General features: G+C 47.1%; 2 protein-coding genes and 1 long non-coding RNA gene across 4 annotated transcripts in view; 2 read left to right on the top strand and 1 right to left on the bottom strand.

Moving 5' to 3' along the window:
- The window catches only part of LOC143784671 (sterol 26-hydroxylase, mitochondrial-like), a 45,605-nt gene extending 39,077 nt beyond the window's left edge, over nucleotides 1-6,528 (top strand). Inside the window, exons 7-9 of the mRNA XM_077273186.1 lie at nucleotides 1,851-1,932; nucleotides 2,033-2,233; nucleotides 5,698-6,528. Of these exons, the coding sequence (XP_077129301.1) occupies nucleotides 1,851-1,932; nucleotides 2,033-2,233; nucleotides 5,698-5,814 (400 nt within the window). The 3' untranslated portion in view covers nucleotides 5,815-6,528. The remainder of the gene's footprint in view (nucleotides 1-1,850; nucleotides 1,933-2,032; nucleotides 2,234-5,697) is intronic.
- Nucleotides 1-16,498, bottom strand: part of LOC143784675 (uncharacterized) — a 68,188-nt gene extending 51,690 nt beyond the window's left edge. The window contains exons 1-2 of the long non-coding RNA XR_013217868.1: nucleotides 16,458-16,498; nucleotides 8,733-8,790 (exon numbers count right to left, since the gene is read on the bottom strand). This is a non-coding gene — a long non-coding RNA (uncharacterized LOC143784675). The remainder of the gene's footprint in view (nucleotides 1-8,732; nucleotides 8,791-16,457) is intronic.
- A 50-nt stretch (nucleotides 16,499-16,548) lies between these two features.
- CATIP (ciliogenesis associated TTC17 interacting protein) lies at nucleotides 16,549-25,624 on the top strand. Of its 2 annotated transcripts, none has more exons than XM_077273191.1 (11): nucleotides 16,549-16,614; nucleotides 16,753-16,859; nucleotides 18,280-18,388; nucleotides 18,475-18,675; nucleotides 19,493-19,548; nucleotides 21,029-21,115; nucleotides 21,636-21,800; nucleotides 21,878-21,999; nucleotides 23,667-23,743; nucleotides 24,468-24,556; nucleotides 25,103-25,624. In XM_077273191.1, the coding sequence occupies exons 3-11, from the start codon at nucleotides 18,289-18,291 to the stop codon at nucleotides 25,316-25,318; spliced, it is 1,113 nt and encodes a 370-aa protein (XP_077129306.1). In that variant the 5' UTR covers nucleotides 16,549-16,614; nucleotides 16,753-16,859; nucleotides 18,280-18,288; the 3' UTR covers nucleotides 25,319-25,624. The 2 variants fall into 2 exon arrangements, with proteins under 2 accessions (XP_077129306.1, XP_077129305.1); XM_077273190.1 differs by having other exon boundaries at nucleotides 16,753-16,823.
- Nucleotides 25,625-25,818: the final 194 nt, after the last annotated feature.

Consider the following 25,818-nt stretch of genomic DNA (forward strand, 5'->3'; position numbering starts at 1 on the left):
TGGAAGATGCGCCTATTCTGGCACTTGGCCACTCTCTTCCCACTCCCATGTAGCGGTGGGATATGGGGTAATAAGGGGTTAATGTCACCTTGCTATTGTAAGGTGACATTAAGCCAGGTTAATAATGGAGAGGCATCAATAAGACACCTATCCATTATTAATCCAATACTAGTAAATGGTTAATAAAACACACACACATTAGGAATAAAGTATTTTAATGAAATAAAGACACAGGGTGTTGTAATAGTTTATTATACTCTCAATCCAATTGAAGACCCTTGTCACCTGAAACAAAGTTAAAATAAAAAATCAACAATATTCCATACCTTCCGTCGTTCAGTCTTGTCCCACGCTGTAAATCCATCTGATGGGGTTAAATAATTTTACAGCCAGGAGCCTGATAATGCAGCTGTGCTCCTGCCTGTAAAATCTGGGGAATGAATGGAAAGCAGGGGAACGTAGCTACCTCGACTTGCGGTGCTGCACCCCCTGCTGGTATAAACTCATATGAACTCCAGCGTGAGAAAATATTCAGAAAAATTCCCACACTCGAGTTCATATGAGTTTATACCAGCAGGGGCGCAGCACAGCAAGTCTAGGTAGCTACGTTCCCCTGCATTCCATTCATTCCCCAGATTTTACAGGCAGGAGTGGGACAAGACTGAACGATGGAAGGTATGGGATATTGTTGATTTTTTATTTTAACTTTGTATCAGGTGACAAGGGTCTTCAATTGGATTGAGAGTATAATAAAATATTACAACACCCTTTATTTCAATAAAATACTTTTTTCCTAATGTGTGTGTGTTTTATTAACCACTTACTACTATAGGATTAATAATGGATAGGTGTCTTATTGACATCTCTCCATTATTAACCTGGCTTAATGTCACCTTACAATAGCAAGGTGACATTAACCCTTTATTACCCCATATCCCACCGCTACACGGGAGTGGGAAGAGAGAGGCTAAGTGCCAGAATAGGCGCATCTTACAGATGTGCCTTTTCTGGGGTGGCTGGGGGCAGATGTTTTTAGCCGGGGGGGGGCAATAACCATGGTCCCTCTCTAGGCTATTAATATCTGCCCTCAGTCACCGGCTTTACCACTCTGGCGGAGAAAATTGAGCGGGAGCCCACGCCATTTTTTTCCGTGATTTAACCCTTTATTTTAACAGCTAGAGCCCCCAAATTTAGCACACAGACACTTCTAACATTAGTAGTGAGGAATATTTAATAAAATAAGGGATATGAGATGGTTTACTGTATGTAACCATGTCTCATATCCTGTCGGGTTTGTGAAGGAGAGAGTAAAAGCCGGCAATTGAATTACCAGCTTTTCTGCTATCTAGCGCTGAATTAAATATAAATATATATATATATATATGTGTCTCACTGACATATATATATGTATATATACCTATTCTATGTGTATATATCTACTCTATTCTAACCTGTCAGTGTGATTTTACTGTACACCGTGCTGAATTACCAGCTTTTCAAAGGACACCGGTGCGTAAACATCGGAAAACACTCGCATGGTGCGAGTGCTGTGCGATTTTTTTTCTCGCACCCATTGACTTACATTGGTGAGTCTTGTCCGAGAATCGCAGCAATACGCAGCATGCTGCGATTTTTTTCTCAGTCCGATTTCGGCTGAGAAAAAAATCGCAAATGAAAAGACACCTATTGAATAACATTGGTCCGAGTGCAATCCGATTTTTTATCCGATTGCACTCGTCCGTTTTCTTCGCAAGTGGAAATGAGCCCTTAAAATTAATAATGGCACGAGCGTGAAAGGGTTAAACCTGACCCATTAAAAAACATTAATATTTATTTCTTTTTAAGTGCAGGTTGTATCCTGTGGTTCCGGAGAACGGCAGAATTAGATTGGACGAAGAAATAGTTCTAGACGACTATATAATCCCCCAAAATGTGAGTTTTGTAAAAATCAACATCAAAATTAAAAAAAGAAACAGATGACGCTGGTGATGATCGCCGGCCCGCACTACAGACATGTCCTCCTCCATTGCAGACGCAGTTCATCCTGTGTCACTATGTGCTCTCCAGAGACGAGGCCAGCTTTCCTGAGCCGGACAGATTTCTTCCCCGGAGGTGGCTGCGGAGCGAGGGGATAAGGCATCACCCCTTCAGCTCCATACCCTTTGGTTTTGGGGTGAGGGGATGTTTAGGCCGCCGGGTGGCTGAGCTGGAGATGCACCTGGCACTTTCTCAGGTGAGATCTTACAACCAGAAGATATTTTGATAAATTATTTTACTTTTTGTTTTGTTTTTCAATACCTTGACATTTTCAGGATACATGTTTGCTGTCAGTGAATGAGCTCTTATTTTCATTCAGAGGCACTAGACCTTTAGGCTACGTTCCCACGATGAGTTATTGGTGAGTTTTTTACGCTGCATATTTTTTTTTAAATGCAAGTAACCTATTTTACTTAATGGGTGCGGAACATCTGCAACATCAAAAACTTACCGAAAGTTCATCATCGGACAATTACCTATCAGATCTAGTCCTGGGCTCCGCTGAGCAGTAGATACAATTGTATCCAGTGCAGACAATGCTGGGAGTCCAACACTGATACATTGTAGCAAACCTGCAGAGATTTGTGCATTTGCTGCTAATAATTGATACGTTATTGCGGCTGGCATCCCCATCTAAACCCTTCCTGATTTTTGCTTTTTCCTACCTTTCTTCCAACAGCCATAACTTTTTTATTTTAGCACTGACATCGCAGTACGAGATCTCGCTTTTTGCAGGATGAGTTGTGGTTGTCAATGACACCATTCATTTTACCGTATAATGCATTAAAAATGGGGAAAAAATCCCAGTGGGATGAAATGATGAAAAAAATGCAATTCTGCCATAGTTTTGTGTCTTAGGACGTTCTGGCAAAATTATTCTCCAAACTGTATGTTTGTTTTTATCTTTAACGTTACATTCCCTCAATGATTTTTTGTTTAGTTCTTGCAGTTGCAGATTTTCTGCAGCGTTTCTGAACCTATTAGGAAAATTAGGTTAATTGCTTTTATTTTCATTGTGTTTTATTGCGTTTTTTGTCTCTTTTTGGTGTGTCATGTTTAAGAAAAAAAAAAAAAAAAAGCTGCTTTTGTTTTTAATACTTTTGTTTTTGGTCCAAGTTCATTACTAATACAGTCATTTCATGCCATTTTACTTTCTGCATGTGCGGTTCTTTTTTACCTGCACATTTTCTGCATCTGGTGCAAGTCTATGGGGAAAATCTGCACATAAATCTCAGTGTACCCGAAAGGGAAATTGACATGTTGCAGATTTTACACCTGCACCGCAGGTCAATTTATGTTAGGGCTGTCCCACACGTCCAGATAATTCCGGTACCGGAATAAATCGGTACCGGAGTTATTCGTGTCCGTGTGCCTGGGAACTCACGGAGGCCATACGTGCGGCACACGTGTGCCGCCCGTATGGCGAGTGGGTACCACACGGAGCGTGTGGTACCCACTCTGCATGGTGCTGAAGCTGCGATTCATATCTTCCCTGCAGCAACGTTTGCTGTAGAGAAAATATTAATAATAGTGTTTAAAATAAAGATCCATGTGTCCGCCGCCCCCCCACCCCCTGTGCGCCCCCCCGCTGGTCAGAAAATACTTACCCGCCTCCCTCGCTGCTTCCTGGTCTGGCCGCGGCTTCTCCTGCATGCGGTCACGTGGGGCCGATCATTTACAGTCATGAATATGTGGCTCCACCTCCCATAGGGGCGGAGCCGACTATTCATGATTGTAAATGATCGGCCCCACGTGACCGCATACAGTAGGAGGCGCGGCCAGACCAGGAAGGAGCGAGGGAGCGGGTAAGTATTTTCTGACCAGCGGGGGGGGCGCACAGGGGGTGGGGGGGCGGCGGACACATGGATCTTTATTTTTAACACTATTCTTCATATTTTCTCTATAGCAAACGCTGCTACAGGGAAGATATGAATACCGGCTTCAGCACCATGTGGGGGGGACAGCGCTTACTGTAGCGCTGTCTCCTGCACGCACACGGACCCCAGACGGAGAATGTCCGTGTGAGGTCCGTGTTTTACGCGGACCCATTGACTCTATTGGGTCCGTGTAAAACGTGCGCTCCCACGAACACTGACATGTCTCCGTGTTTGGCACACGGAGACACGGTCCGCAAAAAATCAATGACATCTGCACAGATGCATTGATTTTTATGGGTCTACGTGTGTCAGTGTCTCCGGTACGTGAGGAAACTGTCACCTCACGTACCGGAGCCACTGACGTGTGAAAGCGGCCTAAGGGCTCTTTCACACGTCCTGATATTTCCGGTACCGGAAAAAAACGGTACCGGAGATATCCGTGTCCGTATGTCTGTGTGCTCAAGTGGCACATACGTGCGGCATCCGTGTGCCGCCCGTGTGCCGCCTGAGGACCACACGGACCGTGCAGGAGAGACAGCGCTACACTAAGCGCTGTCCCCCCCGCATGTGGTGCTGAAGGCAGAATTCATCTCTTCTCCCCCAGCGTTCGTTGGAGAGAAGAGATGAAAGATCTTATTTTTTATTTTTTTTGGGGGGGAGAAATAAAGTTTGCATGTGCGTCCGCGTCCCCACCCCTCAGTGCGCCGCCTGGCCCCTTGCCGCAGAAATACCTAGCTCCTGCGACGTCTCCTCTGTCCTCTCCGCGCTGGCAGCTTCTCCTGTGTGAGCGGTCACGTGGGAGCGCTCATTACAGTCAGTGAATATTCCCTGACTGTAATGAGCGGTCCCACGTGACTGCTCACACAGGAGAAGCTGCCAGCGCGGAGAGGACAGAGGAGACATCGCGGGAGCTAGGTGAGTATTTCTGCGGCAATGGGCCAGGCGGCGCACTGGGGGGGAGGCGGGGGCACATGCAAAATTTATTTTTCACCCCCCCCCCCCAAAAAAAAAAAAAAAAAAAAAGATCTTTCATCTCTTCCCTCCAACGAACACTGGGGGAGAAGAGATGAATTCTGCCTTCAGCACCACATGAGGGGGGGACAGCGCTTACTGTAGCGCTGTCTCTCCTGCGGGCGGTACGTGCACACGGAGGAGAGTGCACACTGTTCTCCGTGTGCACGTGTGCTGTCCGTATTGTGGTCCGTGCTGCCGGTAGAAAATGGACATGTCGACGTGTTTTCAGCACGGACATACGGTCCATGTGAAAACACGCACATGTGCATAGACCCATTCATTTAAATGGGTCTACGTGTGTCAGTGTCTCCGGTACGTGAGAAAACTGTCACTACACGTACCGGAGACACTGACGTGTGAAAGAGGCCTAAGAGTGTGCAGGAGATTTCTATGAATCCCATCATTTTTCCTGGAACTGTTTTGTTACACAGTGAAAATACACAGCATGAAAAACTCACCTAAAATGAATTGTGGTAATTTAATCTAAGTGGATCTGAAGAGTGCCGAGTGCCGACAGCTTGCCATAGCCCCGAGGGGCATTTATAGACAACCCCTCTAAAGGCTGCTGTTTCTGATTAAACATGGCTGTTTTCTTCCATAATCAGCTCCCAGGTTGTGTGAGATGTTGCTGCTCACTCGTAAGACAGCCTGCAATACCAGACACAACCTTTGGACAGGTGTGGCGCTATTTCTGGAAAAGGACAGCCATGTTTATGTACCACACAGATGGTATGTGTATTCTTCATGGTTGTTTTCTTCCCCTCTATAGTTAATAAAGAAGTTCCAGGTACGGCCCGACCCCGACCTGGGGGAAGTGCGAGCCAAAAATCGCGTTGTCCTCGTGTCAAACAAACCAATCAACTTGCAGTTCATTGATCGACAATAATATTGACGAGAAAATAAAAAATGTCTGTAAATTATCTGATCCGGGAGAGAGAGAATCTGAAGACAAAGGTTGGAAGATTTCATTACTGGGATAAGGATCGATGTGGAAACAGGACGACGGCAGACGGGGGAGGCGAAGATAACAAGACCGTGACCGCGCCACGTCCCAGGGAGCCACCGAAATCTATAGAGGGAAGCCAGCCAGGATGTGTATATGTGTGTATATATACATCATGTATTGAGACTCACACACTTCTCATATACATATATATATATATGCATTATATATGAGAAGTGTGTGAGTCGCCATCCACGTGCGGCACAGGTTCAGGCGCTGCACCATTAGCAAACGCTGTCTGCACTGATCCTGGTCATTTAAAGACCGACTGTTGCTTTAATTTCATAAATCATTAATACACATGAAAATAAGCAAGTAAGTAATATACAGGTGCTTCTCACTAAATTAGAATATCATCAATTTCAGTAGGACAGCATTTCAGATTTTACAATCATTTTTCCAGCTGGAGTTGTAAAGTATTCTAATTTACTGAGATAACGACTTTTGGGTTTTCATTGGCTGTAAGCTATAATCATCAACATTAACAGAAATAAACATGTGGAATAGATCACTCTGTGTGTAATGACTCTATAGAATATATGAGATTCACTTCTTGTATTGAAGAACTGAAATAAATTCACTTTTTGCTGATATTTTAATTTGGTGAGAAGCCCTTGTACCTTGTAAGAAAAATTCACTTCTTTCTCCTCCTGGATTGATCATCCATTTTAAATATTCTCAATTCAAGGCTAAAATCGGTCTTCACGGAATATAGACTTTTCCATTACTGAAATAGGAGGTGACCACTGGTGCTCATAAGATTCTATGAAGGGGGAGGAGATAGAGGCAGGCACAAATGTGGGGGGAGGAGTTAGAGGCAGACACAGAGGGAGGAGTTAGAGGCAGGCACAGATGTGGAGGGTGGAGTTAGAGGCAGGCACAGAGGGAGGAGTTAGAGGTACAGAGGGAGGAGTTAGAGACAGGCACAGAGGGAGGAGTTAGAGGTGGGCACAGATGTGGAGGGAGGAGTTAGAGGCAGACACAGATGTGGAGGGAGGGGTTAGGCTACGTTCACATTTGCGGTCGGCGCCGCAGCGTCGGGTGCCGCAGCGTCGCCGCATGCATCATGCGCCCCTATATTTAACATGGGGGCGCATGGACATGCGTCGCACTTGCGTTTTGCGCCGCATGCGTCCCTGCGGCGCCCACGTCCGGGCGCAGAGGACGCAGCAAGTTGCATTTTTGCTGTGTCCAAAATCAATGAAAAAAAGGACGCATGCGGCGCAAAACGCAGCGTTGTGCATGCGTTTTGCTGCGTTTTTGTTTGCGTTGTGCGTTGCGGCGCCGACGCTGCGGCGCACAACGCAAATGTGAACGTAGCCTTAGAGGCACACAGGATGGAGTTAGAGGTGCAGAGGGAGGAGTTAGAGGCAGGCACAGAGGGAGGAGTTAGAGGCGGGCACAGAGGGAGGAGTTAGAGGTGGACACAGATGTGGAGGGAGGAGTTAGAGGCAGGCACAGAGGGAGGAGTCAGAGGCAGACACAGATGTGGAGGGAGGAGTTAGAGGCACAGAGGGAGGAGTTAGAGGCAGACACAGATGTGGAGGGAGGAGTTAGAGGCACAGAGGGAGGAGTTAGATGCAGACACAGATGTGGAGGGAGGAGTTAGAGGCAGACACAGATGTGGAGGGAGGAGTTAGAGGCACAGAGGGAGGAGTTAGATGCAGACACAGATGTGGAGGGAGGAGTTAGAGGCAGACACAGATGTGGAGGGAGGAGATAGAGGGAGGCACAGAGGGAGGAGTTAGAGGCAGGCACAGAGGATTTTCTGCAGTTTTTACCACTGCGGATTTTTAACATGGAGGGGTGAAGAAACGCTGCAGATCCGCACATAAGAAGTGACATGCACTTCTTTTAAATCTGCAGCGTTTCCGTGCGGATTTTTCCACACCATCTGCACAGCTTTTTTTTTCCCCCATTGTTTTACATTGTACTGTAAATCACAGTGCGGATCTGCAGCGTTTCTGCGCGGAAAAATCCGCTGCGGATCCGCACTAAATCTGCATCGTGTGCACATAGCCTTACACTTCGCCAAGAACTTTCTGAGCACCATCTGTAATCTCCTATCTCTGTAATGGGATTATCAGTATTCACTGAAGACAGATTTTACTTGTGCATTGAGAATGAGTGATCGGCCCACAGGGAGAAAGAAGCGGAGCACACTTATAAGATAAATAAACGTTAAATCACATTTTAATGTAACCTCATGAGCATAAATAGAACAGAAAATCCCTAGTAAGACAATGAACTTAATGAGGGGACGTAAACATAAGTGACATAACATGCAATATTTTATTAGAAATGCGTTTAAAAAAAAGTATTTAAAATTAAACACAGGATTTTTTTTATAAAAGAGGCGCCAGGTGTTTCTATCAATAGCTGGGTCTGTAGCTGCCCAATCGATGTAACTGTTATTGTAATTTTCCAGTCCGTTCCATTGATTTCAGCTGTACACATATCATTCTAAGCACACTGCACTTTGTATTTATAGTCTATTTCCTAAACTGATTATTGTTACCATTTGGTATAAACAACATCCATTTGGTCCCATTTGTACTATTCATAGAAACACCTGGTGCCTCTTGTGAAAAACCCTGTGTTTAACTTTAAATACTTTTTTTTTAACAAATTTCTAATAAAATATCGCATTTGACATCACTTATGTTTATGCCTCCTCATCCCATTAAGTTCATTATTACTAGGGATTTTTTGTTAAATGTAACCTTATAAGATATAATATAAAGTTTCTTATTTTTATGTTTGATTGATTTATGGCAATAAATAAATAAACCGGTGCTTACGATTTCACCCTTCATGTTCCTCGGTGCAGCTGGTGAAGATCCCTCATGGGACCGGGGACTAATAAAAAATGACATTGTGGTAATGTGAGATGGGAGACAAATCTATGTAAATACATTTATACCCAAAACTATTCTTCTGGGACTAGAAGATATTACATTTATAAATATAATTACTTAATAAATATTAATATATAAATATATGTATAATATGTATAAAAAATAAACAAGCAAAATAATGAAAAAAGACTAGAAATGCACAAATGAGTCTACGGCGCGGCCAAACGAGGGATAGCGCTGGCTTTGTCATACACAGGACGGTGAGAGGGGCGGTATTCGGTGGGTGCACGGCAGAGAAGGAGATAAACGATCACATTGCCCCAGGGAGGAGGCAGTATGGGCTGGAGGCCAGCAGGGCATTGGAGGGCGGCAGGGCCCTGGAGGGCATTGGGTCGTTGGAGGGCGGCAGGGTGCAGGAGAGCGGCAGGATGTTGGAGGGTGGCAGGGCGCTGGAGGGTGGCAGGATGTTGGAGTGTGGCAGGGCGCTGGAGGGTGTCAGGATGTTGGAGGGTGGCAGGGCGCTGGAGGGTGTCAGGTGTCATGATTCTCAATGGCGAGAGAACATAGCCCAGCATATATGAGAACTAGCTCTTGGAAGATGGAAACTATACTGACCATGAACTAAACCTGCCGCACAACTAGAAGTGGCCGGGTAGCATGCCTACGTTTTTTATCCCTAGATGCCCAGCGCCAGCCGGAGAACTACCTAATCCTAGCAGAGGAAAAGACAGTCCTGGCTCACCTCTAGAGAAATTTTCCCAAAAGGCAGACAGAGGCCCCCACATATATTGGCGGTGATTTTAGATGAAATGACAAACGTAGTATGAAAATAGGTTTAGCAAAATCGAGGTCCGCTTACTAGATAGCATGAAGACAGAAAGGGCACTTTCATGGTCAGCAGAAAACCCTATCAAAACACCATCCAGAAATTACTTTAAGACTCTAGCATTAACTCATAACACCAGAGTGGCAATTTCCGCTCACAAGAGCTTTCCAGACACAGTAACGAAACAGCAGCTGTGAACAGGAACAAAATGCAAAAACAAACAAGGACAAAAGTCCAACTTAGCTAGGAGTTGTCTAGTAGCAGGAACATGCACAGAAGGCTTCTGATTACATTGTTGACCGGCAAGAAACTGACAGAGGAGCAAGGTTATATAGCGACTCCCACATCCTGATAGGAGCAGGTGAACAGAGGGGATGATGCACACAAGTACAATTCCACAAGTGGCCACCGGGGGAGCCCAGAATCCAATTTCACAACAGTACCCCCCCCTCAAGGAGGGGGCACCGAACCCTCACCAGAACCACCAGGGCGATCAGGATGGGCCCTATGAAAGGCACGGACAAGATCGGAGGCATGAACATCAGAGGCAGTGACCCAAGAATTATCCTCCTGACCGTATCCCTTCCATTTGACCAGATACTGGAGTTTCCGTCTGGAAACACGAGAGTCTAAGATCTTTTCCACAACGTACTCCAACTCACCCTCAACCAACACCGGAGCAGGAGGCTCAACGGAAGGCACAGCCGGTACCTCATACCTGCGCAACAATGACCGATGAAAAACATTATGAATCGAAAAGGATGCAGGGAGGTCCAAACGGAAGGACACAGGGTTAAGAATCTCCAATATCTTGTACGGGCCGATGAACCGAGGCTTAAACTTAGGAGAAGAAACCCTCATAGGGACAAAACGAGAAGACAACCACACCAAGTCCCCAACACAAAGCCGAGGACCAACACGACGACGGCGGTTGGCAAAAAGCTGAGTCTTCTCCTGGGACAACTTCAAATTGTCCACCACCTGCCCCCAAATCTGATGCAACCTCTCCACCACAGCATCCACTCCAGGACAATCCGAAGATTCCACTTGACCGGAGGAAAATCGAGGATGAAACCCCGAATTACAGAAAAACGGGGACACCAAGGTGGCAGAGCTGGCCCGATTATTGAGGGCGAACTCCGCCAAAGGCAAAAAAGCAACCCAATCATCCTGATCCGCAGACACAAAACACCTCAAATATGTCTCCAAGGTCTGATTAGTCCGCTCGGTCTGGCCATTAGTCTGAGGATGGAAAGCAGACGAAAAAGACAAATCTATGCCCATCCTAGCACAGAATGCCCGCCAAAATCTAGACACAAATTGGGTCCCTCTGTCAGAAACGATATTCTCCGGAATACCATGCAAACGAACAACATTTTGAAAAAACAGAGGAACCAACTCGGAAGAAGAAGGCAACTTAGGCAAGGGAACCAGATGGACCATCTTAGAGAAACGGTCACACACCACCCAGATGACAGACATCTTCTGAGAAACAGGCAGATCCGAAATAAAATCCATCGAGATGTGCGTCCAAGGCCTCTTCGGGATAGGCAAGGGTAACAACAATCCACTAGCCCGAGAACAACAAGGCTTGGCCCGAGCACAAACGTCACAAGACTGCACAAAGCCTCGCACATCTCGTGACAGGGAAGGCCACCAGAAGGACCTTGCCACCAAATCCCTGGTACCAAAGATTCCAGGATGACCTGCCAACGCAGAAGAATGAACCTCAGAGATGACTCTACTGGTCCAATCATCAGGAACAAACAGTCTACCAGGTGGGCAACGATCAGGTCTATCCGCCTGAAACTCCTGCAAGGCCCGCCGCAGGTCTGGAGAAACGGCAGACAATATCACTCCATCTTTAAGGATACCTGTGGGCTCAGAATTACCAGGGGAGTCAGGCTCAAAACTCCTAGAAAGGGCATCCGCCTTAACATTCTTAGAACCCGGTAGGTAAGACACCACAAAATTAAACCGAGAGAAAAACAACGACCAGCGCGCCTGTCTAGGATTCAGGCGCCTGGCAGACTCAAGGTAAATTAAATTTTTGTGGTCAGTCAATACCACCACCTGATGTCTGGCCCCCTCAAGCCAGTGACGCCACTCCTCAAAAGCCCACTTCATGGCCAAAAGCTCCCGATTCCCAATATCATAATTCCGCTCGGCGGGCGAAAATTTACGGGAAAAAAAGGCACAAGGTTTCATCACGGAGCAGTCGGAACTTCTCTGCGACAACACCGCCCCAGCTCCGATTTCAGAAGCGTCGACCTCAACCTGAAAAGGAAGAGCAACATCAGGCTGACGCAACACAGGGGCGGAAGAAAAGCGGCGCTTGAGCTCCCGAAAGGCCTCCACAGCATCAGGGGACCAATCAGCAACATCAGCACCCTTCTTAGTCAAATCAGTCAATGGTTTTACAACATCAGAAAAACCAGCAATAAATCGACGATAAAAGTTAGCAAAGCCCAAAAATTTCTGAAGACTCTTAAGAGAAGAGGGTTGCGTCCAATCACCAATAGCCTGAACCTTGACAGGATCCATCTCGATGGAAGAGGGGGAAAAAATGTATCCCAAGAAGGAAATCTTTTGAACCCCAAAAACACACTTAGAACCCTTCACACACAAGGAATTAGACCGCAAAACCTGAAAAACCCTCCTGACCTGCTGGACGTGAGAGTCCCAGTCATCCGAAAAAATCAGAATATCATCCAGATACACAATCATAAATTTATCCAAATAATCGCGGAAAATGTCATGCATAAAGGACTGGAAGACTGAAGGGGCATTTGAAAGACCAAAAGGCATCACCAAATACTCAAAATGGCCCTCGGGCGTATTAAATGCGGTTTTCCACTCATCCCCGTGCTTGATTCGCACCAAATTATACGCCCCACGGAGATCAATCTTAGAGAACCACTTGGCCCCCTTTATACGAGCAAACAAATCAGTAAGCAGTGGCAACGGATATTGATATTTAACCGTGATTTTATTCAAAAGTCGATAATCAATACACGGCCTCAAAGAGCCGTCTTTCTTAGACACAAAGAAAAAACCGGCTCCTAAGGGAGATGACGAAGGACGAATATGTCCCTTTTCCAAGGACTCCTTTATATATTCTCGCATAGCCGCGTGTTCAGGCACAGACAGATTAAATAAACGACCCTTTGGGTATTTACTACCCGGAATCAAGTCTATGGCACAATCGCACTCTCGGTGCGGAGGTAACGAACCAACCTTGGGTTCTTCAAAAACGTCACGAAAGTCAGACAAGAATTCAGGAATCTCAGAGGGCATAGATGATGAAATGGAAACCACAGGTACGTCCCCATGCGTCCCCTTACATCCCCAGCTTAACACAGACATAGCTTTCCAGTCGAGGACTGGGTTATGAGATTGCAGCCATGGCAATCCCAGCACCAAAACATCATGTAGATTATACAGCACCAGAAAGCGAATAACCTCCTGGTGATCCGGATTAACACGCATAGTCACTTGTGTCCAGTATTGTGGTTTATTACTAGCCAATGGGGTGGAGTCAATCCCTTTCAGAGGTATCGGAGCCTCCAATGGCTCCAAATCATACCCACAGCGTTTGGCAAAGGACCAATCCATAAGACTCAAAGCAGCGCCAGAGTCGACATAGGCGTCCGCGGTAATAGATGACAAAGAACAAATCAGGGTCACAGATAGAATAAACTTAGACTGTAAAGTGCTAATTGAAACAGACTTGTCAGGCTTCTTAGTACGCTTAAAGCATGCTGATATAACATGAGTTGAATCACCACAATAGAAGCACAACCCATTTTTTCGTCTAAAATTCTGCCGCTCGCTTCTGGACAGAATTCTATCACATTGCATATTTTCTGGCGTTTTCTCAGTAGACACCGCCAAATGGTGCACAGGTTTGCGCTCCCGCAGACGCCTATCGATCTGAATAGCCATCGTCATGGACTCATTCAGACTCGCAGGCACAGGGAACCCCACCATAACATCCTTAATGGCATCAGAGAGACCTTCTCTGAAAATCGCCGCCAGGGCGCACTCATTCCACTGAGTAAGCACAGACCATTTGCGGAATTTTTGGCAGTATATTTCAGCTTCATCTTGCCCCTGAGACAAGGACATCAAGGCCTTTTCCGCCTGAAGCTCTAAATGAGGTTCCTCATAAAGCAACCCCAAGGCCAGAAAAAACGCATCCACATTGAGCAACGCAGGATCCCCTGGTGTCAATGCAAAAGCCCAGTCCTGAGGGTCGCCCCGGAGCAAGGAAATTACAATCCTGACCTGCTGTGCAGGGTCTCCGGCAGAGCGAGACTTCAGGGACAAAAACAATTTGCAATTATTTTTAAAATTTTGAAAGTGAGATCTATTCCCCGAGAAGAATTCAGGCAAAGGAATTCTAGGCTCAGATATAGGTGCATGAACAACAAAATCTTGCAAATTTTGTACCTTTGTGGCGAGATTATTCAAACCTGTAGCTACACTCTGAAGATCCATTTGAAACAGGTGAACACAGAGCCATTCAAGGATTAGAAAGAGAGAAAGAGAGGAAGGCTGCAGTATAGGCAGACTAGCAAGTGATTCAATTACAAGCACACTCAGAACTAGAGGGAAAAAAAAATAAAAAATTGTAGCAGATTTCTTTTTTCTCTCCTTTCTCAGCCAGTAATTTAACCCTTTTTGGCCGGTCAAACTGTCATGATTCTCAATGGCGAGAGAACATAGCCCAGCATATATGAGAACTAGCTCTTGGAAGATGGAAACTATACTGACCATGAACTAAACCTGCCGCACAACTAGAAGTGGCCGGGTAGCATGCCTACGTTTTTTATCCCTAGATGCCCAGCGCCAGCCGGAGAACTACCTAATCCTAGCAGAGGAAAAGACAGTCCTGGCTCACCTCTAGAGAAATTTTCCCAAAAGGCAGACAGAGGCCCCCACATATATTGGCGGTGATTTTAGATGAAATGACAAACGTAGTATGAAAATAGGTTTAGCAAAATCGAGGTCCGCTTACTAGATAGCATGAAGACAGAAAGGGCACTTTCATGGTCAGCAGAAAACCCTATCAAAACACCATCCAGAAATTACTTTAAGACTCTAGCATTAACTCATAACACCAGAGTGGCAATTTCCGCTCACAAGAGCTTTCCAGACACAGTAACGAAACAGCAGCTGTGAACAGGAACAAAATGCAAAAACAAACAAGGACAAAAGTCCAACTTAGCTAGGAGTTGTCTAGTAGCAGGAACATGCACAGAAGGCTTCTGATTACATTGTTGACCGGCATGAAACTGACAGAGGAGCAAGGTTATATAGCGACTCCCACATCCTGATAGGAGCAGGTGAACAGAGGGGATGATGCACACAAGTACAATTCCACAAGTGGCCACCGGGGGAGCCCAGAATCCAATTTCACAACAGTCAGGGCATTGGAGGGCGGCAGGGCGCTGGAGGGTGGCAGGACGTTGGAGGGCGGCAGGGTGCAAGAGGGCGGCAAGACATTGGAGGGCAGCGGGGTGCTGGAGGGCATTGGGGCGTTGGAACGTTGGAGGGCGGTGGGGTGCTGAAGGGCGGTGGGGTGCTGGAGGGTGGCAGGATGTTGGAGGGTGGCAGGGCGCTGGAGGGTGGCAGGATGTTGGAGGGTGGCAGGGCGCTGGATGGTGGCAGGATGTTGGAGGGTGGTGAGGTGCTGGAGAGCGGTGGGACGTTGGAGGGCGGCGGAGTGCTGGAGGGCGGTGGAGCGCTGGAGGGTGGCAGCCATGTTCTCAATAACTTCGGCCTTAGCTGGAAAAAAGAGAGGGCAGCAGAGATGATTTTCATTCACTCCAGCCGTACCCCACGCACCCCCAATGTCGCGCACAGACACAGGGTGACACCGTGACGCCATACTGTACTGTATATACACGGCTGTATCACTTATGACAACAGTGAGAGATGTCGGTGGGAGATGGTATGGTAGTGATAGTGTGATGGCATTGACAGTGAGATGATGGTGGAGGGATGATGATGGTAGGGACACCCAGGGATGACATTGCTAAAGTCATTGCTAGGCATTGCTAGGGTGATGATGGTGTGATAGTGCTGCAAGTGTGTTATGTTGCTTGGGTAAAAATTTTGCTAGGGTGATGGAGGTAGTAGGGTGATGATAGTGTGATAGCATTGCTTGGGTGATGGCATTGCTAGGAGAATGGTGTTGCTAGGGTTATCATGTTGTTAGGGTGAGGGCGTTGGTAGGAGCATGGTGTTGCTATGGTAATTATGTTGCTAGGGTGATGGTGTTGCTAGAGTGATGGTGTTGCTAGGGTGGTGGTATTGGTAGGAGCATTGTGTTGCTATGGTGATGATGTTGCTAGGGTGATGGTGTTGCTAAGGTCATGGCGTTGCTAGGAGCATGGCGTTGTTGTGGGGCGGCTCTGCACGATCTGACTTCTGCTTTCTGGCATTAAGTCCTCGCTGCATCATCCGCCGTCATTGTGAATAAGAAATGAAAGACCAAACACTAAAACTGTCTTTCAGGGGTTAAAGAACGCATCCACATGCCGCGTTAATTTTCCGCACATAAGTGCCGCGCGTCATTTCTTTCTGCAGACTTTCATTGAGGATTAACCCTTTGCTATGATTGGAGTGAAATCAGCGGATAAAATCTGGGCCGATGCGCTTTGGACACGCCGCTTTATTCCAGCCTCATATCTGCGACCTTGACGTTCACTTCCGGCACATAATCTGTCCCGGATTGTGAGGACGTGAGGACCCCCAGTGACCCCCCGTGCCAAAGCCTAATCCTGGGCAGGAAGGGGTTAAAGTACGACTGTACTCATTGCAGTGCCTAGTCTCACCACAAGATGGCGGCGCTGCACAGACGCTGACAGACCCAGAGCCCTGTTGTCGTTGTTATGGAGACTGTGGCTGTGGTTGCCAAGGAACGGACGCAGCCGGAGTGCAGGAGGCACCGGGGACGGAGTACAGGAGGCCTCAGCAGCCGGAGTGCAGGAGGCACCGGGGCCGGAGTGCAGGAGGCACCGGGGCCGGAGTACAGGAGGCACCGGGGCCGGAGTGCAGGAGGCACCGGGGCCGGAGTGCAGGAGGCACCGGGGCCGGAGTGCAGGAGGCACCGGGGCCGGAGTGCAGGAGGCACCGGGGCCGGTGCATGAGGAGACGGAGTGCGGGGAGCTGAGGCCGTGTGCGCACCAGGAACAGCAGAGGTAAAGCTGCGGCGATGTGTAATATATGGAGGAAAGGTACGTGCCCCCTGTGCGGCCGCTCATGTCCCCCCCATATCTGTATGGCGCTTGTACCCCGGGCACAGTTATGGGGGGCAGATAAGGGTCTTCCCCCAAACTGTTCCCACAAAGCAGAAGCTACAATTGTCCACAATGTCCTGTGCTGAAAATAGAGATTTCCCATCACTGGAGCTGAGGGTCCGAGGCCGCCCCCCTGATAACAGCACATAGCATTATCCTCCTCCCCCATCTGTACAGGGGGCACAATGCAGTCAGGGGGTAACGTCCTCCTGGAATCACCAAACCCAGACTCCTCCAGACGCAGAGAGAAGTGCGATCCGTCACTGCACAGAACACGTCTCCTCCAGAGCCCAGTGGTGGCGGCTTTACACCGCTCCATCCGACGCTCGGCATTGTGCTTGGTGATGTACGGCTGCATGCAGCTGCTCGGTCATGAAGCTCCCAGCAGGGGGCGCAGTGTTTATACCAGAGGAGGTCTGGACTCTGCAGTTATGGGGGCCGTATCATTACGAGGTCTCCACTTCGTGGCCGACTTGCTGCAGGGATGGGGGGGCAGATGTTTTACACTGAAGAAGAATTTCCCATAATGGCACCACAGACAGTACCGACCAGAGTTTCCCTATACGGAGTGCCATCATTTTCTCCTGTTGCCTGTATACACTGTTAGGCCACATTCACACTATCAGGATTTGGTCAGTAATTTACATCAGTATTTGTAGCCAAAACCAGGAGTGGGTGATAAATACAGAAGTGGTGCAGATGTTTCTATTATACTTTCCCTTTAATTGTTCCTCTCCTGGTTCTGGCTTATAAATACTGATGTAAATACTGACCGTGTGCACTTGGTCTTAGGTGCAGTCACTCACCCAATGTCTCCACATCCGTGAACAGCGGTCGGATTATTGTGACCAGACTTTGATCAGTGTGGGACGAGTATTTCTCTCCACCTTCTCCATTCTGTCAGATGACATCCGAGTGCAGTCCGATTGTTTTCCCATACACTGGCATTGGTGATTTTGATCCAACACTCGGCTCAATATTGGAAATCTCTTCTCTTGGTCCGAGGAGCAGATCAGCCGTGTGCACAGCCCCATAGGACATCATAGGGCCGAGTGCTAGGAGTGAAAACTGCGGCGAGTGCCGGTGCGAGAACATCGGCCATGTGAGCGGGGTCAGAGCTTCTGCAGCAGCTGCGGCTCATACGTCTCCTCTCGTGTCGGCAGAGATTCTCCCGGGGACCAGTGACTCCTCCAGCCGGAGAGATCATAAGAGACCGCTGCTGTGTGCGCTACTGGGGGCTCGTGATGTCTCGTTTTATATGAGACCCCCAGATAGTGTAAGAAGGGACAGGTGTGGAGCCCGCCGTGAGGCCGCAGACCCTTCTATGTTCCTATGTGACCGCTGCCGTATCTCTCAGGTCTCACACATGATGGCGTCTGGCGGCAGCACAACCGAGGTAGAGATTTCTGAACCTCCGAAGCCCCTGACTGCGAGTGCGGAGGCCGTGGAGTTCATGTCCAGCGTGGGTGAGTGCAATCTGAGACCCTCCATCTGTCAGCAGACTACAACCCCCAACATGCCCCCTAGATTAATGGTATGTATCTTTCTCCAGGGCTGGATGAGCTGCGCCTCTGTCTGTTTCCTGAGTCTTTGCAGTCCGTCACCGCGTCCTCGGCTGAGCTCGGCTCCTTCACCGTCAGTGTCCAGTCCACTTACTACGAGCAGGACGGACGGGAGGATGAGAAATGTTTCCTTGTCCACATCAGCAGTCACAGCTCGGTGGATGACGTTCCCTGCGGAAGTGCCATCACCGGTGAGTGCACAGTACACATACATACTGATCCTCAGGACATTCCCTGCGGAAGCGCCATCACCGGTGAGCGCACAGTACACACACATACATACTGATCCACAGGACGTTCCCTGTGGAAGTGCCATCACCGGTGAGTGCACAGTACACGCACATACTGATCCTCAGGACATTCCCTGCGGAAGCGCCATCACCGGTGAGCGCACAGTACACACACATACATACTGATCCACAGGACGTTCCCTGTGGAAGTGCCATCACCGGTGAGTGCACAGTATACGCACATACGTACTGATCCACAGGACGTTCCCTGCAGAAGCACCATCACCGGTGAGTGCACAGTACACGCACATACTGATCCACAGGACGTTCCCTGCGGAAGAGCCATCACCGGTGAGTGCACAGTACACACACATACATACTGATCCACAGGACGTTCCTTGTGGAAGCGCCATCACCGGTGAGTGCACAGTACACACACATACATACTGATCCACAGGACGTTCCCTGCGGAAGCGCCATCACCGGTGAGTGCACAGTACACGTACATACATACTGATCCACAGGACGTTCCCTGCAGAAGCGCCCACACCAGTGAGTGCACAGTACACGCACATACTGATCCACAGGACGTTCCCTGCGGAAGCGCCATCACCGGTGAGTGCACAGTACACGCACATACGTACTGATCCACAGGACGTTCCCTGCGGAAGCGCCATCACCAGTGAGTGTACAGTACACGCACATACTGATCCACAGGGCATTATCATATATAGTTAAATATTTCTTCCCGTAGATTTATGATTTTTTATTTTTGCAGCTTATATCTCTCTACAGCTGGAAACGCTGGAGCAGCATCACCACGAGTTTATTAAGGTACCGCACCATCAATGCCTTATAACAAGTCAGTCTCTGACAGATACGCGCCGGCAGGGATGGGGGGCATTATTCCATGCTGGCGCTCACAGGGGATCGTGATTTCTGCAATACATAGCAGTGATGAAGCCACATGGCACAAGCGATTAGACTGTTAGACCATCGCAGCTTCAAGAACTATTGAATACTGTAAAAAGGAAAAGAAGAGTTTTTAAAAATATGAAAAAAATTAACCCCCTTTTTGCCCTATTAAAAAAATACATATATTTGGTATTGCTGCTTCTGCAAAAGTCTGATCTATCAAAATATAAAATAAATTAATCCGATTAGTAAATGGTGTAACAGAAAAAAAAAACCTGCCAGAATTACGTTTTTTTTGGGCTTCAGCAACATTGCAATAGGAGGCGATCAAACATCATATCTACCCGAAAATGGTATCAATAAAAATGTCGGCTCCATGCACAAAAAATTAGCACTTTCCCAGCCTCATATCACAAGAAATGAAAACCTTATGGGTCTTGGAAAGTGGCGACAAAAGCAAGATTTATTTATTTATTTTTATTTGTTTTTACAAATTTCCCCTCCAAAATGTCAACACTTAAGTAGAAAAATAAAAAAGTCTAAACATCTGTGTGCTGGCACCAACCTGGAAAATCATATTACCAGGTTACCAAATAGTGAACATGGCTGATAAAAAAAAACTACAACAATTGTGGAATTGCACTTTTTTTTGCAACTTCAACGCACTTGGATTTTTTCCCCCGTTTTCCAGTACACTATATGGTAAAATGAATGGTGTCATTAGTACAACTCATCCCACAAAAAAAACCAAGCCTTTATACGGCCACGTGGAGTGAAAAGTAAAAAAGTTATGGCTTTTGGAAAAGGGGATGAAGGAATTAAAAAGCCAAAATAATCAATGTGGAATTTTGGTACTATTTTTTTTCTACCTTCACAATAAAAAATAAATAAAAAAATACAACACGTTATATGTAGCCCAGAGTGATGTGGTGAGAAAAAAATAACCAGACCCGGAATCGGAGCCATTGGAGGTTTAATTGATGTTAAAATAAAAAAGTCATCAAAACGTAAAGATGAAAAAAAAAATGAAAATATTGCTTTGTCTCTAAGGGGTTGAAGTGGTTAAGTCCATCATTGACCTCCTATTTTATTTTTTATAGCGCTCCAAAAATGGGAATTTGGTTTGTGTGTACACAGCTCCCATGCAGATCAATGTGTCATCATGGTTACAGATTATAAACAACCGATCATATTCTGATCTTGCAGTCGTAGCCTCTTTTGTGAATGCAAAAAGTAGGGAACAAATAAAGGGAGTGTGGCTGCAGAGTTTGTTTGCGGTCTGTAGATGCATAGGCCTGCAGAAGAGCTGTATACACAAAACAATAGTTTTTATGACTGTATAATGCCATCGTCCAGCGCCCCCAATAGACCACTCACTGACTCACTGTCCATTCTTCAGCTAAAAGGACATTCGCTGGATAAGAAAACTGACATGACGAGACGCGGTGACCAGATGGTGATCAGCAGAGTCATTACCGAGGGTCAGGTGAGAGCGGAGGAGTCGCCCCCGCTATATGCAGCCCACGAGGGGCCGTTTCTTCATATGTTAGCATATATTCACATGATAGGGGTATTTCAGAGGTTTGACATATTTTTATTTTTTGATTTTCATACGCTGCAAAAAATGTTTAATATTCTGCCTAAAAAATACGGCACAAAAAACGCAACAAAAATCACAAAAACAATTGTCTCCCCTAAATATATTTTTAGAAGGTGTTGTCAGTGCAGCCCCTCGTTGAGTGCCCCAGTAAAGCATGCTTCTATAATAGAAGAGTTACCCCCGATCACAGACCCCTATGTCAGATATAGCTTTGGGCATCATCCATTATATCCCGGGTTTTGTAGGACAACAGCATCCGACAATCGTCAGGTTTAGGAAAGGTGCGCGGTACTTTCCCCAACAGGAAGATCATCAGCGCCGGTCACCCCCCAGATACAGAAGTGAGCGACACGGGACCGCCCATCGGTGCAATAATAAGAGATTGCGCTTCCCCTTCTCTCCGCAGCAAGCCCACCAGGAATCAAAGTCCTACGATCTGAGCTCGCTGACTGGGTTCATCTCCGAGGCCTCGAACCTGCTGATCATGCGGCTTCTTGCAAGGAGGAAATCCCCACAAACCCTGGATTTTCTGACCTTGGATCCGGAGATGCATCTGTGCGTCTCGTCCTATGTAAGTTGTGTGACACGAGAGGTCACTGGCTCATTGTGCTGTGGAGCTTCACAGCGGCCGTGGCTTGTGTCTTACAGCGAGAGCTCGGCCCCCGGCTGCAGATCATCGGCAGAGACTCCATAGAAGTTTATGGCATAGAGCGAGCGATTCACTCAGACGACCTGCCCGTCACCTGGCAGTGCTGCTTCCTCCCTGACGGGTAACCGATATCGGATCGTTCATATTCTTTTATCTCACTAAGGGCTTGTTCAGACGAGTGTGTATTCGGTGTGTGCCATGTACCCTTCATACATGCGAGTATACATGGCCAATCAGTCCACGGAGCAAAAATTGCAGCAAGCACTACTGTAGTCCGCTGTACAGACCAGATTGATGAATATGAAGGCAGCTCCGGCAGCCATGTGCAGTGCAGACGAGCACATGCCGTGTATCCCACCTCGCCGGTGCTGATTTTATTACATGCCGTGTATCCCACCTCACCGTTGCTGATTATATTACATGCCGCGTATCCCACCTCCCTGGTGCTGATTATATTACATACCGTGTATCCCACCTCCCTGGTGCTGATTATATTACATGCCGTGTATCCCACCTCGCCGGTGCTGATTATATCACATGCCGTGTATCCCACCTCACCGGTGCTGATTATATCACATGCCGCGTATCCCACCTCCCTGGTGCTTATTATATTACATGTCGTGTATCCCACCTCCCTGGTGCTGATTATATTACATACCGTGTATCCCACCTCCCTGGTGCTGATTTTATTACATGCCGTGTATCCCACCTCCCTGGTGCTGATTATATCACATGTCGTGTATCCCACCTCCCTGGTGGGATTATATTACATGTCATGTATCCCACCTCCCTGGTGCTTATTATATTACATGTCGTGTATCCCACCTCCCTGGTGCTGATTTTATTACATGCCGTGTATCCCACCTCCCTGGTGCTGATTATATCACATGTCGTGTATCCCACCTCCCTGGTGGGATTATATTACATGTCGTGTATCCCACCTCCCTGGTGCTTATTATATTACATGTCGTGTATCCCACCTCCCTGGTGCTTATTATATTACATGCCGTGTATCCCACCTCCCTGGTGCTGATTATATCACATGTCGTGTATCCCACCTCCCTGGTGGGATTATATTACATGTCGTGTATCCCACCTCCCTGGTGCTTATTATATTACATGTCGTGTATCCCACCTCCCTGGTGCTTATTATATTACATGTCGTGTATCCCACCTCCCTAGTGCTTATTATATTACATGTCGTGTATCCCACCTCCCTGGTGCTCATTTTATTACATGCCGTGTATCCCACTTGCCTGGTGCTTATTATATTACATGCCGTGTATCCCACCTCCCTGGTGGGATTATATTACATGCTGTGTATCCCACCTACCTGGTGCTGATTTTATTACATGCCGTGTATCCCACCTCCCTGGTGCTGATTTTATTACATGCCATGTATCCCACCTCGCCGGTGCTGATTTTATCACATGCCGTGTATCCCACCTCGCCGGTGCTGATTTTATTACATGCCGTGTATCCCACCTCTCCGGTGCTGATTTTATTACATGCCGTGTATCCCACCTCTCCGGTGCTGATTTTATTACATGCTGTATATCCCACCTCGCCGGCGCTGATTTTATCACATGCCGTGTATCTGACCTCGCCGGTGCTGATTTTATCACATGCCGTGTATCCCACCTCGCCGGTGCTGATTTTATCACATGCCGTGTATCCCACCTCGCTGGTGCTGATTTTATCACATGCAGTGTATCCCACCTCACCGGTGCTGATTTTGTTAGTATCTCTTGTCGCCACCAGTTCATTCTTCCCTTTACTTCGCTACAGACATATGACGAGTCGCATCCAGGTCGGGTCTCCTGTCACCATGAGAATCACGCAGATGCCGATACTCTCAGAGCCAGGTATTAATATATCTTCACAGCCAGAACATCAGTCTTTACACAGCGAGATAATCCTTTTATCAAGAGAGCAGAACAGATGTGGGAACCTTAGGACATGTGCACACATTTTGTATTTTCTGCACCATTTCTGCATTTCTTTGCAGGAAAACGCAGCTTAAAATACGCTTGTTTTTACGCTTTTTCCACACATTATTATGGTTGAAATCTGCAGCAAAAAGCTGGAAGACTTGACGACATGCTGCATACTGCACCAAAACTAAGCAATGTGTGCAATGGTCTGCAGGATTCTCCTTCATTTTTGCTAGTATCAGGAAACGCTTCAGGTTTTGTGCCAACACTGCACAGGAAAAACCGTACCTGAAACACAACGTGTGCACACAGCCTAAAAGGAACCTAGTGCAAAAATGGCTGCACTCAAAAGCAAAGTATCACATCTGCATTAGGAATTTGTGCAGGCGACATGTGTCAAATGATAGAAGTAAACAATGTAGGACAGACCCCCATTGACTATTATGGGGTCTATCATTTTTCTCTAAAAAGTAGCCTCATCCTGACCAAGCGCGTAACGCAGATGTGAACAGCGCGTTAATTTATTGGGCATCTAAGGATCTGAACCGTGCCTTGTATTCTGGACCACTGGATGGGAATGAACTTTGGCAAAGTTGTGATATTTAGACTCCGCCACTTCGTAACAGGGGCCTGATGCTCTGAAATCTGTTCACAGACGAAGAAGATCCCAAACCGGTGTTTGAAAAGAAGCCCCTAATCTGGGAGGAAGACCCTCAGCTGCACTCACAGTTCCTGGAGAGAAAGGTATGCCGAGGAGGGCTGGGCCTGATTAAAGGGATGTTCCCATCTCGGCTATTGGAGGAATACCTAGAAACAGCCAGTAGACTGCTGGTACATGTTGTTTCCGTAGCTCCCGTTCACTTCTTGAGTGTAGCACAGCGCACTCAGCCATTTTTATAATCCTGGCAATCACATGTAGATTTTCCCTTGACTGGCTAAACTGGGAATACCAACTTTAGCTACAGGAGAACTACAAATCTCAGCATGCAATGTCAGCCAGAAACTGCCCACAGAAAGCGGAGATTTGTAGATTTTTTGTTACTTTTTTTGCATGGATAACTTTATAATTTACCAGACAGAGGCCAACAGTGCACCCTTTTTTAGCCTCCATCTGACCGGTATGGGGCTGCTGCTAACTGTATAGGAAAGGACAGCAGACTGCGCTGCCCGGTACAGAGGGATCACTGCAGTAAAAAACAAAAAAAACCACGCGGTATCTATTGTGTTTGTAATCCTTCCCCATGGTGGTCGGCTACCTTATTCCTCCAGAATTGCTTGTACTTTCCACAGGAAGAACTGAGGTCCGATAACGAGACGTACCTGCGACGACATCCAGAGATCAAGACTCTCCTCGCAGACTTCATGCAGTTCTTGCTCATCAGGAAGCCGGAGGACGTCGTTACTTTTGCAGCAGAGTATTTTGGGCCTTTCTCCTCCGCACAGGAGCGCGGAGAAACTTTCCAATCCTCTATGATCTCTAGTCCATTTCAGGAAGGCTCCAAGTAATGACTGGTGTAAGGAATGAGACGCAAGCTAATGTTATAAGACTTTATCATATATCAATGCAGTGAGATTTCAGCAATCCATTATCGGCCGGCTCAAAGTCCAATTAAAGGGATTTTGCTGCATATATAAAATGTAATCTCACAAATGGCAGCAAACATCCGATGAAGCACAAACCTTTTCTATTGGTGCAAATGTAAATGAGGTTGGTGTCTGAGGAGGGCGCCAGGTGTTTGCAGCCCTAGGGCTTACAGCATGAGTACTTGCCATACCACCGATATTCAATAAAAATGTTACTGTGTGATCCGTCATCGTGTGCGGTTTTCTCCCCAGATCGGCCGTTTCTCCTCCTCTTTGTCTTGTTGCCGTATAATGTCTGAATGAAAGCAGAGACGGAGCCAGGATTCTGTCGCGTAGTCTCCCGGGCCTCCTAGAGAAGCACAGACCCGGCTGTGTCCTCCCATTTAGCTTTACATTGAATCCTATGGCAGTGAGACGCTATG

This window comes from Ranitomeya variabilis, chromosome 7 (assembly GCF_051348905.1).
Source record: "Ranitomeya variabilis isolate aRanVar5 chromosome 7, aRanVar5.hap1, whole genome shotgun sequence".
NCBI lineage: Eukaryota > Metazoa > Chordata > Amphibia > Anura > Dendrobatidae > Ranitomeya > Ranitomeya variabilis.

Excerpts from the sequence above, each read along its gene's own strand:
- CATIP (XM_077273191.1), top strand. The coding sequence starts at position 18,289 with ATGATGGCGTCTGGCGGCAGCACAACCGAGGTAGAGATTTCTGAACCT. Across the intron at positions 18,389-18,474 it reads GGAGTTCATGTCCAGCGTGG|GGCTGGATGAGCTGCGCCTC; the intron begins GTGAGTGCAATC and ends ATCTTTCTCCAG. Across the intron at positions 18,676-19,492 it reads CTGCGGAAGTGCCATCACCG|CTTATATCTCTCTACAGCTG; the intron begins GTGAGTGCACAG and ends TTATTTTTGCAG.